General features: G+C 34.8%; 1 protein-coding gene across 13 annotated transcripts in view; it reads right to left on the bottom strand.

Moving 5' to 3' along the window:
- RIMS2 (regulating synaptic membrane exocytosis 2) overlaps positions 1–13962 on the bottom strand; it is a gene marked incomplete at both ends in the record, with an annotated part of 479054 nt that overhangs the window by 410822 nt on the left and 54270 nt on the right. For 2 of the 13 annotated variants that reach the window (XM_080611830.1, XM_080611853.1), the window contains 2 exons: positions 5061–5147; positions 5545–5577. The exons of the other annotated variants lie outside the window; for them this stretch is intronic. In XM_080611830.1, the coding sequence (XP_080467956.1) occupies positions 5061–5147; positions 5545–5577 (120 nt within the window). The remainder of the gene's footprint in view (positions 1–5060; positions 5148–5544; positions 5578–13962) is intronic. 13 annotated transcript variants of the gene reach the window in all.

The raw sequence follows: 13962 nt of genomic DNA, 5'->3' as shown, positions 1-13962 counted from the left end.
GAAAAAAAAAAGGTTGTATGTATTGGATCTTACAATATATTCTGCTCTTTTTTACAACTTTATGCAGTTGTGCCTTAAAGGCGATGTGTAATAATGACACAGCCTTCTCTACAAATACAGTACCTGCTCTTTACAGTACACATATGCATATACTGAAAACTTTTCCAGTATGTCTAGAGTGATTTTCAACAAACAGGACAGGACATATTAACGAGACTATGTGTGTGGACACAGAGACTTAGTATGTATTGATAAAATTCAGTATTACTTGACATTTCAAAGAGCAAAGGAATTAAAATGTAAAAAATCAAGCACTCTTGATTGATAATTTCTTTCCTTTATAGTTGTTTATGGAACTCAATTGGAAAAAAAATATATATTTCTTTTACAGGAGAAGACATTTTACTGAAAATTTTTAACAGTTTGCCAGAGTGTTCTGCCAATAGAAAAAATAATTCAGTTTACATAAAAATATGCAGGAAAAGGTTTTACTAAGTATCGTTTTACAGTAATTTTCAGTCTTTATTTCCCTATAATGACAACATAGCTTCCAGAAAAACATATAAATATATGGCATGGCATTGCATGGCATGGCATAGAATAGAGTAGAAAAGATTAGATTAGGACAGGATAGGATGGATTAGACTAGACTGGAATGAGATGGAATGGAATAAAAATGGTTAGGGTTGGAAAGTACCTTAAGATCTATTTAGTAACAAGCTACTTCTTTTAGGAGTAAAATTCCCCCATGTTGTGCTAAGCAATGTACATTTTTTAACCTCTCCTAGAATTAGTCTAGTGAATGTGCTAAGAGGCAATTAAATATTTTAATCTATTTATTTTAAAATATCTTAGGTACAAAAGGCATTTCATAGCCATCTTACAGTTCTTAACAAAACCAAATTAAGTAGAGACTCTTCCAGCCTGAACATCAACTAAATTGTTCAGGGAAAAGGGAAAAAACACTCACCATCTTTTCAATATCTGGATATCTTTAAGCAGCAAACATTAGAAACTTTCTTTCCTAAGCCACTGTATAAAATTACTAAGTTCTCACATCTTGCATTCTGTGAGAGATGCTTGTCACCCTTAACTCAAAAAGTCTAACAGAATTTTTAAAAGGAGACAAGACAACACAGACAAACAGAAGCACAGCCTGCCTTTCACAGAAGAAGAAATTCTGATTCTTCAGCTTAAAAAGATGATTTTATAAAATATAACAGGCTGCTTGGAATATAATAGAAATCTGTAAAGACTAAGCATAGTATAGACATGGAGTATAAGGAATTACACAACACTAGACTAGGCCTCCCCAGTAAGCATGTTTAAACCAAACAACTTTTCTATACATCAGATAATTAAATTGTAGAATTCATTTTCACAAAGTTCTGAAGGCAAAAATATAAATGGGTTTAAAATGGCACTGAAAATACTTATGGAAGATAGATTCCTAATGCTCATTAAATAAATACAGCAATCTGCATACAGCCTTTGCCTCAGGAATCCATTAAAATACCTGAAGTGGCTATATAAGAATTAGCCTATACATGTCCTCCTCCTCCTCATGTGCATTTTTAAATACCCATTGCTGGGCACTGTCAATACACAGTATTAGACTAGATGAATCTTTAGTGCCTCCTAGCATGGGATTCCTTTATTTTGATTGGAGCTTAATACCATTACATAATGTTCCAAGGTTCATACAAGTCAAACCCTTAGGCAGAAGGAACACCACCAAATCCCAATGAGGAACAATCTGAATATATCTTTTACAAAATACATGCCATATGAATCTGAAGAAATAAAAATTGACAGACTAATTGCTAAACATCAAGAACAGTTGCTTCAGGGAGCAGCTAAGGATTTCTACTCTGTAAAGATGACAACATGGAAATTTCTTAAACACTGCAGATAAAACTCATGATGAAGTACACAGGAGCTGGAGATGAAAGTATTCTTCATCAGGGAAGACCAGATCTGCAAGACCATCTCCAATCTTTGGGAGAGATGCCTGATGACTGGAGGAAAGCAAATGTCACTCCCACCTTGAAGAAGGGTAAAGAGTGACCGAGCACCAGCATGTGTATTGCTAGTTCAGAGAAGTTGTGGAGTCTCCATCCCTGGAGATATTAAATAGCCATCTGGACATGGTCCTGGACAACCGGCTATAGGTGACCCAGCTTGACCCAGGGGGGCTGGACAAGATGATCTCCAGAGGTCCCTTCAAAAGTCAACCATTCTGTGATTTTGTTGTACAGAATCCATGTTCAAGAGTGTCAGACTAATCCTGCCTTTGCCCATAAGGATATGTGGTCAACGATTCTTCAAAAATACTTTCACCTGAGCAAAACTGAAATTTGTAAGATGACAACTTATGTTTTCAACCACCACTATGATTCCTTCTCCCACCACATTTTGTCTTTCCCAGATTAACTCTAAGTTATTTTCATCAGCCAAGTTGGGCTGAAATCCTTTACAGACTCAGATACTGATCATGATTTCAAATGGAAATGCCCCAATATGTATGGATAGTGGTAATAATTCCTTCAGACATACAGAGTTCTACACTGCTCCCAGTGTCCCATAATATTACCAGGTACAACACTTTTCAGCAAGCCATTAAAGCCAGACAAACAACTAAATAAAGAGGTTAGCATTTCTGATCAGTTCTCTCCTTCAATGTCTACAATAATAAAAAAAATAAATCATGTTCATTAATAAATTAATGAAAAATAACTAAATAAATTAATGAAGTTATCACAAATAAACAGTGCTTGAAGACACTTTAAGAAGTCATTTGCCTCAGCACAGGAAAAGCTACACTTGTGTACATTCTAACAGATACTTGCTAAACAGCTCCTAAAGATTAATATAGCTTCCACACAAGCCCTAGGCAAACTGTACAAGCATTTTAAGTTTTCCCTACCTAGCTGAATCCTCCCTGATGCAACTTACCTTCCTCCATGCCTCTGGTGTTTCATCACCAGAGGTATGGAGAAGATATTATAACTTTTCATTTTTCAGCAACTCTCTGCATAATTAAAGATTTGCCCATCTCCTTCGTTCCCTGGGATTTTCTCTTTAAGAAGCTAAATCGCCTCATACATTTCAATCTTTCCTTATACATGCCACATTTCTTAGGCATCTGTTTATTCATTCTTATTACTCTCCACTGAATTTCAACTGCTCCACACCATTTTTGAAGGATGGTGTCCAAAAAAGGGCACACTATTCCAGGTGGGACCTTTCCAAAGCTTAGCAGGATGAAAACTTCTTCATGACACTTTCAGGCTAGTGTCTATACATTCCAGTGTGGTTTTTATATCCTTCACGATGCTGACTCCTGCTCAACTTACATACTACTATGGCTCCCAGATTCTCTGCCAAAAACTTCTACCTACACCATTTTTCTCTATCCTGTCTCAACCATATAAACTATCCCTACAGAATTTCACTACCTGGCATTTATCCTTTTGAATGGTATCATAATATTATAACCATAGCTTGGTTTTTCAGCATAATTTTGGAATATAATCCTGCTATTGGATATTATACTTCTTCCAGCCTTCTGCCATCTGTAAATTCAAGGAGTATACACTTAAATTCATTTCTTAATGACTTAAAAAAAAATTGAATGAAGGTAGTTCCCTAAGAGATCACTGTTCAAAAAAAATCCTTCCACAGTAAGAGTAACTATTTATAAATACTTTTGGGCAACTATAACTCAACTGTATATACTGAGTATATATTATTTTTAGTTTCTTCAAAGCCATATGCTTTATATGTACAGCACGCGTAAGCAGAACAAACTGCTGTGTTAAGGAAACTGGGAATACAAAGGAGATACCAAGGTGTTGTGAACAAAATGTAATACTGCCAATATCTAACGATAACCGATAAATAAAAACTTCATTATTAATATTATATGCAATATAGGAATTTCAGTGAGAATAACAGAAACAGAGCTCTTAATAAGATATATACAGAATATCAATTTTATGGCCTATTTCTCCATTTAATTTTGTGAAAATTTCGCAGTGTATTCTCAAAAATAATTCACAGCTTTCATATCTTGCAAGTATGAAACTCCACTTGAACATACATATTTGAAAATAAACTAAAACTGGTTCTGTCTGGAAAACAATTAATAACAAGTTATATCCATGTTTTAAACCAGTTATGCATGGGTTCAAAAGCAAACATTCTTTTATCACATTAATTTACAAGGCATTCCCCTTTAGAAGAAAAGACAGCAACTTAACTATTTAAAGCTTAAATAATATCAGAAGTCACATTTTAAAAATTTGAAAATTTATAATAATAAATATTAGCTAGTTTCTCTTTAAAAAAAAAATATTTTCAGCTCCATAGTTCAAGTTCTACTCTAAGACTGAATGTCCTAGCTTTGCCAGTTTCTGTTATATTTTCAGACAGCAAGAAAAGTAAATATTTCACAAGGTTCTCATACTGGCTTAGCACTGTAAAAGATCCATGGATGAAATATCAGCCCCGTCAAAGTCAGAATTTCCTCAGCTTTGACAGACCCAAGATTTCACCTTTTATCTGCTAAAGTTTTGAAACTTTACAGATATTTTAGAAGCATGAAAAAATTAAAATACATTTTCCTGGTCCTTAAAAAGCTCTTCATACATATTATGTAGATTTGTATAGCATTCTATGCATAACCAATATCACAAATACCATGCACGTGCTATATACATGCTATATATAACACGTCGGATCATTCCAGCTCCTCATGCACAGAAAATGCATCACTTCACTGGGAGTTTCATGTATGGAACATTTGCAGAAAAAGGCAAATGTAGCAGTAGTAATTCCTTAGCTTGTATTCTAATGTAATAATTTGAGTTACTGATATGGTGAGTACAACCTGATTTTCAGTTTTCCCTTTGGAAATCAGGGGTCAGAAAGCAAATGGTGTCAGCTTGTAAAATGCCCTCAGCAGGATGTTCTACATGGGCAGTTATTTTAAACATACTTTTCAGTACGTTTTAATGTTATACAGACATTACTTAGTCTAACAAGAGCAGCTTACTTACGTCTGGGGCTCCTTTTCATTTTGCTGTTTTTGCTGTGGTTGAAGAACGTTATTTACCAGCTCAGTGATCCCACTAAAGGGAAACCACCTGTTTAAATAAGCAAATAATGTGACTGAATAACCAATAAAACCACACTAGTTTAAATGTTTTCTTATCCAACTTTAATAGAAATATATAGGCAGAAAAGCTAGAGCCAATGGGAATGTTAGCTACAATACTAAGTCAGCCACTAAGGATGTAAAGGAAATAAAGTTTTACAGTTCACCAGTTCACAAGCAGGCAGAAAGTACCTACATCCAGCTAACACGTGGATGAAGTAAGAAGCTGCAGGTAGCTTACTTACAAGCCAGTCAGGAAGCAGATGACAAACTAACTGCAGCCTATCAGGTATTAGTGAAAGCTAATACCAACAAAGGTGCAGGAAGCAGAACATGGCAAAGGTAGAAAAGTCAAGCCTATTGCATTTTTAAGATATTTTACTTACTGTGTCAGCTGTGGTTTTTGCTCTTCTTTGACCCTAAAAAGATAAGTTTGCACAACTGAGTGCAACATGTTGTAAAACAACTACCCTGAAGTCCTATAATCTGCATCATATGGGCAGGAGAAAGTTCTTACTTTGAGCTAAAAGGATTCCCTTAAATACCTGTTGTATATTTCTATTAAGTTGTATTCCTTCTATTTAGAATTAAAAATGGGGAATGCCAAGTATCGAAAACATTTACTTATAAAATTAAATCAGTAATATTCTATAACCTGATTCCAATTCTTCAGATAGAATATCATGTTAGAATATTTCCAACAGTACATTCAGGCAAAAATGCAATGGAAGGTGCTTTTATTTTTTTTTATTTTTATTTACAACCTATCATAATTCAATGTGAATTTATAACATGTAACATGTCATTTAAAATGCAATATCCTAATAGATTAAAAGAAAATCTGCAATATATGTATTAAACTACAATGATGTCAGGGCCTACAGACAATGTAACTCTAAAAACTATGGAAGGAAAACTAACGAATTTTACTCTTGAGCAAAATTTACTAAAACTTGCTAAAAGAAATAACTAGGTAATACATACAGTAGGTCTTTATAGTACTAATTCATATTTATCCATTGTCTTTAGGCAAATACCCTATCAGTGAGCAAGCCAATGTTCTATGCGACTCCTCTCAACCAAACCCACAAATGCAGGCATACACTCACAGGAATATTTGCATCCTTTAATTGCAGATACTGGTCTTAAATATCAAGTTAGGGTCTAGCTTCCCTATGTATTTAAAAACCCAAAAAGGTTCCCAAATAGATATTCTGAATGTCTCTATGAAGAATATTCTCTTACCTAACTAAAAAGGCAGTGCAGCCTCTTAATATAAGTGGATGCTTAATATTGGACAGAAAATTAAAGCTCACCAAAATAGCTCCTTCACCATATGATAGCCCAATGAATACCTCTACAACCAGGGTTCAGTGATCACACAAGAACTAAATGAGTAGACATTAAGACACACTCAGAACTTTCCAAAACTGACTATGAGAAAGGCAAAACTGAACATGTAGCACAGAGCAAAATGTCTTCTAACACAGTTTTGCCTCTTCAGCACTTTAGAAATCTATACACAAAAGCACTTTAGAAATCTATATTCCAAGAAATGTTCCAGTAAAAAAAAAAAACCCAACAACAGAAAAAAAAAAAACAAAAACACCAACACTCAAAAAACCCCAAGCAGATATATTCCAAAATAAAGAAATATAAAAATAAAAACTTCTATTACAGTCACAATTCTGCTTCTTAATCATAATAACATGTTTAACCAAGATTTCAACACATGAATTTCAAAGAGGGAAGAACGGAAGCGGCAGGGAATCAAAGCATTTCCATGCTTTTTTCACTAGGCAGCTTAGGACGTTTAATTCAAATCCTCCAACATTAAGAGCCTAAAAGCTCTATATGGTCAACTGAGAGAAGGAAACGCTCCCAGACAGTGATTCAGAGCTCCTAAATTGCATGCTAGACAGCATAAATATCACTTCCCTGGCAAATGGACAAAGAAAACTGAATATGCAGCTAATGCTTATATTCCTCTCCATACATGACTTCCAAACGTATTTACTGGACACTTTCAAAGCTTTTACTTCATTATGAATTTTTCTATTGAACTAAACAAATGAAATCTGAGCACTTCACATACACAGATTACAATCAACATCCTTCCTTTCTATAGCGACCATGGTAAAATTTTTTTTCAAATGTGGAAGTGACATCAAAACACAGTAAAATCAAAATTACAACACAGCACACTACTTCTGAGTGTGCTGTTTGAAATCTTTGTGCTTTTTTCAAGGGGATCTAGCATCTTTACTAATACTACATGTTCAATAACTTCAATTCCAGCTGGTATCTTTTAAAATCTTACAGCAGATTTTCAGTTTAGCAGCATTAAATGAAAAACATTGTCCATTAGCAGACATTTTCAAAACTCACTTTTATAATTATTTTTCTAGCATTTTATAGACTGTTTTCTAAGTCGTGACATTATTTGACTCTCCAATTCAAAATATATCTCCTATGAAATAATCTTTTCTCTTACAATTTTGTCTCATCCACTGTACACTGTCCAACACTGCAGTTACGTGAGGACAACAGCTTCCATTATTACATAACTGTGACGCATTCCTTGAGCACTCTCTATACATTCTTCAGTCCCTGGATTCGGTAATAATCTTCCTTGACTTTATAACAGCCATGGAGGGCAAGCTACAATTTGAAAAGAAATTCTGAAAAAATCTATTGAAAAAATAGATTTGACCATATGAAATTAAACTAATATTGACCTTGTGGATCAACAGGCCTGAACCCTTCAAGTGTACAGCACAGATATTTATCTTTGAAGGTCAGAGAATAGACAGAGATTCTGTATATATGTCAGCAAGCCACAGACTAATGCCTGCTACTCTTTTTCCAAAAGACTTTTCAATAAGGTGAAATCAGGAGTAGAAGTAGTAACTGACAGAAATAATGATATAGTAGATAAAATACACAAAATGTGGTTTTAACACTGTTGTGGTTTAAATACCCTTTTCTAGACAGAAAGGACTGAAGAAACTTTACATTCTTAAACCCTGTCTATATACACACATATAGTTTTATTTTCTTTGGTTATAAAAACTGCTTTGTATTTCACTAGATTGCATACTCCCATTGATACACATTGCTTTCTCCCATCCTTTCAAAAATCAGCAACTAATTGCTTAAAAGAAGTGGACTGGCAGGTCAAAAACAACCCCAAACATTCATTTACTCAACAGACCAACTGAAAAACCCCAAGCAGTACGTCCATACTCTGCTTCTTCCAGACTACGTCTTCCTTTTACTTTCCCATATCTTTTCAATCTTATCTTCTCAGAACTCTTCCAAGAACAATGCCAGTTCTAGTTATTCATTAGAAACAATTTCCGATTGATACTAGCTTGCTAAAATCACCAACAGGCTGCAGATAATGTGTCTGATTAACAGTGATGGGGATAGTGCTGTATAGCAGTGTACAATATTAAATATCAGCTATTTTCAATTTTCATTATTTCTGACGCTATAAGAATTCATTCAACACTTTGCACAAGCACCAAATAAATTCTAAAATGTTAGAAGAGGCTAAATCTTTTATCACAATTTTCTTTGCACAGATCATAATCCTGTGTACTGCTTCACTTGAAAACAAGCCCGGATTTGTCTACTTGTCAACACTGACGAATTTTTACACCTTGCATTTTGTCATCTGGAACCTCTGCCCTTGGAAACGCTCACAGCACCATTTCTTGTGTTCCTCTGCAAGCCTACACAGTTGAAGTGCCAGTCCCTTTTGATCTTTTTCAGGAGTGAGTATCATTAGGTTAGATCTCAAGTCTCAGTGAACACTTTCTGATGTTAGATCCTCTCCTTGTACTGAACATTTCCTCAAAGATATGGCTAGCCCCACTATCACAGAGCATGAATAGAACAGAACAGAACAAAAGAGGGAACAGAACAAGTACAACAGAAGCAGAAAAATTATTCTTAGCCCTTTAAACTCCTAATACTAATACTTTTTTATCCTTCAACAGACTGCCATAAGCAAAAGCTCCTTTCTAAAATCTACTATGCCAAAACTGTAAGGCATTATTCCCAAAAGATGCATTGGTCACAAGTAAAGCAACAAGCACTGTCACCAGACCTCTACTTTTACATCCTTGGATGCATAGCCACAAAATCATGTGGGGCAGAATTGAGGTGTTTCAGTCCATGAAAATGAGCTGTAAAACACACTACTCACCTCCTAGATGTCTGAAATGAAACAGGTATCTAATTCTTTGCCAGTGAAGCTTGAGGAAATCCAGATTTTTAGAATCAGCTATCCTTGGCATGGATAAACATCTTAGTATCTATTCAAACCCAACGCTCTCAAGATTCACAACTTTGCCACCCATGGACCTACAAGCACAAGATCTGATCTGCAGGAGTAGCCTGGATGTACCTAACGTCTCCTAGAAACACTGAGTTGAGCATAAAGCATATAACATTCCATGGCACTTTCATTTAAAAATGTTAAAGGTCAGTAGTTATAGCCCTTTGCCCAGTCACTTTCTGTGCTCTCTTTACCTCCTAACCTCTTCAGTTAGGTGATGAGAAGAGGACAGACTACAAGGGAAGTTTTTTCTAGTGCTTTTGCTGAAGCTGAGAAGAATGGAAATACAAATCTTTTGTTTGGGATCCTGATTTCCCTCATCCATGAACAAAAACATCTAAACATTTATTTGGTATTAAATTAATGCTGTAATTGATGTTGCTGGTATCAATTTAATAAAGTTGTTGATGCTCCTACAGTAGCTTTTTTTTTTAAATAATACTGGCTAGAAAGTCCATAGAGTTGAACACTTGCATGAAATTTTAAGTTTAAAGAGCACAGAGCCTGATGGCCCAAAACCAGAAGCACAATATATGTGCAGAAGTCTCAATGAGCAATGCTTGTTACATTACACTTGATTATGAATTAAGATGAGATTAAATATTAATGCACAAAACTATCTGGTTTTCCTAAAGCAAATCATACAGGTACAATAAGGGGTAGTCTCAGATTTATAAAAAGAATTTTCACATTTTGCTTTCTCTATTGTACGGATACAATACTGACACTGACCTTCAGCTGTGTTCACAGTAAAGAAAACAGTTGAGAGAAGACCTTAGCAAATTATTTTGTCTCAAATATAGATTTCTAGTTACACACATTAAAAAAACATCTGTAGAGCTGCTATCTTTCAAATAAAAACAACAGCATGAATGCTAACTACTTGACACCCACATATATCATAAAGTGAATTAAACTGAGTACTAATCTTAGAATTTCATTTTGTTCTTATTTACATTTCAGAATGCACTAACCCAGATGACAGTACAGAGCCAGCAGTTCTCTCAAGAGTCAAGATGTCAACACAGAGTCTTTGAGGGGAAGTGTTCTCTTTCCGTCTTCAGTATATGCCTCAAATTATTAGCATATTTTAACTATTCCAAAATTATTTGATAATTGGCAAATGTCTTCTCAATGCAAACCTAGTGAAAAGCAAAGACTGAAGACAAAACTATATATTCAGTGTATGGACTTTAAGTTCAGTAGTGTTATTTCTTTCACAGAAGTCTAAAATGGAGATATTACTAATTCATGGGACTACCGTGACTACACCATGCTACAGATTATTCTGAAAAGTAAAAAGGATTCTGCAGAAGTCCTGTAAATAGTAAAAAGAGTATCTCTGTGTTTGTGATGCTTGTGATAGCTGCTATTAAAGTAAAAAATCTTACGAAAAGTCTATTACTAACAAATGCCTATCAAGGCGATATTTTTAAAGCCATCCTTTCCAATCCTGACCAAAGAAGATCTAACCCATCTGACAAGCAGAGACACCTACACCCTTTAGGGCACATCGTTGAAAATTAAAGACATACCAACAAAAATTTATAAGCAAATCAAGTAAAACCAACTTAAATTACCTAATGCACTAAATTGTGTGGGTATCCAACACACACTAGATCAACACATTTGTTCATGTTTTGTAGTTATACATGCTGCTTACCAAATGTTTGTCAAAGGCTGTACAAACTTCAGGTTATAGGTAAATCCTTGCCATACTCCCAAAGGAGTTGGTAATTAGAAATGGAATGTTTTTTATCGAAGATTTCAGACAAACAAGTCTTAACTTGCGTCAATTTTGACACTAATACTTTAGCAAATACATACTAAAATGTGGTCCGCTGCAGCTACAATCATAGTGCTCAACAGCCCTGTGATTTCAACTCTAAAACTGAAGAGACAGGCAGTATTTTTGATTCAGAGCCAGCACAATAAATCAGAGTGTTTACCTTAGGATATGAACTCTTCAGGGCAAAAATGCTTCCCATTATTTGTTGCTGGAGCAAGAGATGGAGACACTGTTCTACAAATCAAAGCTCCCACACTTCTTACACATTTCCTGCCTTGGACAGACTTCTTCCTTTCTCTTATGTGTTGATAATAAAACCATGAAATGAGTGTCAAAATCACAAATCAGCACATGAGAAAATGATTGTTGTACAACTTTAATGAGTACTACACCGAATGGTAGCCATTATGCTATGTGCAGTTCCAATAATTAATTCACGGATCAATGCTCTCTTTTGAAGGTTATCCAAAATTGCAAGCAGGAGGCCTCAACCAGAGAGGTGATACTAAAAGGTCAATTTTAAACATCTAGTGATTGTCCAAACCTACCACATTGTTTAAAATGGGCTACTGCGGCTTTTTCCCATATTTAGAAAAAAAAAAAATAAAGAGTATTTTGGTTATCGCAGAGTAAGTGAGAATTTGCAACCATCAGCATTATAATTGGTTGCCATGTGGAATATACCAGCTGCTTCCCACTTGGGTATCTTGTGTCTACTGAGGGAACAAGGCATGTACAAAAAATTGGAAAAACAAAAATTAGAAAGCAATAATTAGTAGAAAGTCTTGGATCAAGCAAAGCTGTCAAAGAGGGACAATAAAAATACCCAGAAGTCAGTAACACTATTCATCCTGTATAAACAATATTAACATAAGAAAATATATTCACTGAAGAAGTGTCTTCCAATTTTAAAGTTTCAGAAGCTATTTTCAGGCTCTCACACTACTAACTTTCTTGAATTAGGAGTTTCAGCAGTTGGATCTTCTCTGGGTAAACAGGTCATTACTTGTTGTTCATCTCTGACATCATATATAATTACAGCAAGGTAAGACCAGTTAGCTCACAATGGAAGGTTAACAATCAGTCTATGCTAGGAAAGCAGTAAGAGCAAAACAAAGGTCCAGTCAATGCATATAAAGGCTGTCAAGGGCAGCAGTTAAAAAAAGCAAGCAAGTTTTAAGGAGTCCTTGAGCCTTAGTAAATATTTCTTTAATAGAAGTTTACCTATTCAGTTTCTATTGCCTTATTCAAAGAGCAGGTATTATCACATAATTAATTAGAATGAATTTTCAAATCCAGTTTCAAGGCCATGAGACACAGGTAAAAACCTCCTTAAATTTCATCAGTTTGTTTTGCCTGTACACCTCTTTCTGGATTAAAAAAACAAACAAACAAAGGCTATGTTCCCACAAGCACCCACTTCCTTCTCTTTAAGGAGCTACATTGTGAGACAAAAGTTCACTCATTTGTCATCTGTCCTGCAGTGTATTTGGTCACACTGATGTCTCTCACACGATCTGAAAAGCTCTCTTTCCTGTATAATCTCAGTGCTTGTATTATATACAGGTGGAAAAGCCATACATGGGAGCCTGACACTTCTTCAAGGCTCCACATAAGCAGTTAACTGCCTTCACACACGATGTTCAGGGTGTCCTAAACTATGTTAACAAATTTTAGCTGCTTAAGCTTTAAAAACATATATATGTACATTCATTAAATAATAATTAAAAAAAAAAAAAAGCAAAAAAGTTTTATTTGGGTTTAATTTTTTCTCTCCAATTTAATGTGACTTTCCTATCCTGCAAATATGTGGATATTTCAGGTAGGTGATTTGGGACAAAAAAAGAATATTCAACCTAAAACAGCAGGAGTCAAATTAAAAAAAAAAAAAAAATGGACTTTCATTTTCAAAGAAGGGACACAGGCAAAATTGTCCAATTTTCACATAAGATTTGTTACTAACTGCAATTCTGTGTAGTCATGAGGACCCCACAGCAACTCTCAGGTGAGATTTGGGTTTAAAAATGTCTGAGTTACATATACAACTACAAACCATTCCCTTAACAGAGACTAATTTTTGACAGCTAGAATTCATTTGAATGTATCTATTTTTAAATAAAATCGAAGGAAATTCTAACTATCTTTTACTCCATTACTGTTGTTAGATTGAATTTAGCCAACTACTCTAAAAATCAGGTTTTGCCACGGGAGTTAGGTTTAGGTTTTGTGGGTTTTTTGCTGCTTCAACAGTAGATGGCATTCCAAGCATCTCCTGCAGAAAATGCTTTCCTAGATGTATGTACTGTCACCAGCTGCTGCAGTGAAATATGCAACCCTGGGCTCAGATGCTAGCAGGTGAATTAAATAAAATTCATTTTAACTGTGTAATTAATTAGAAATGCATTAGCAATTACTTTGGTCTTGATATGTTATTTTGCCTGTTAATAAGGATTTTATAATATTGTTCACTATAGTATATTCACCACGTGTAATTCATATACACTAAGGAGCTTAACAACTATATCACAGATATTAAACTAGTATTTCTCAGACTGTCACATTTAATTGTGTGCAATGGACTCAGATTTCTTCCAGAGTGTAGGCAATCCTAGAGAAGGATTGCTTGCAGAGGAAGTAACAGGAACAGAAGTAACTAATATCATGAATTTG

Source organism: Psittacula echo, assembly GCF_963264785.1.
Source record: "Psittacula echo genome assembly, chromosome: 2".
Taxonomy (NCBI): domain Eukaryota; kingdom Metazoa; phylum Chordata; class Aves; order Psittaciformes; family Psittacidae; genus Psittacula; species Psittacula echo.
Note: the sequence above shows the minus strand (reverse complement) of the source record. Positions and strands in the feature narration are given on the sequence as shown.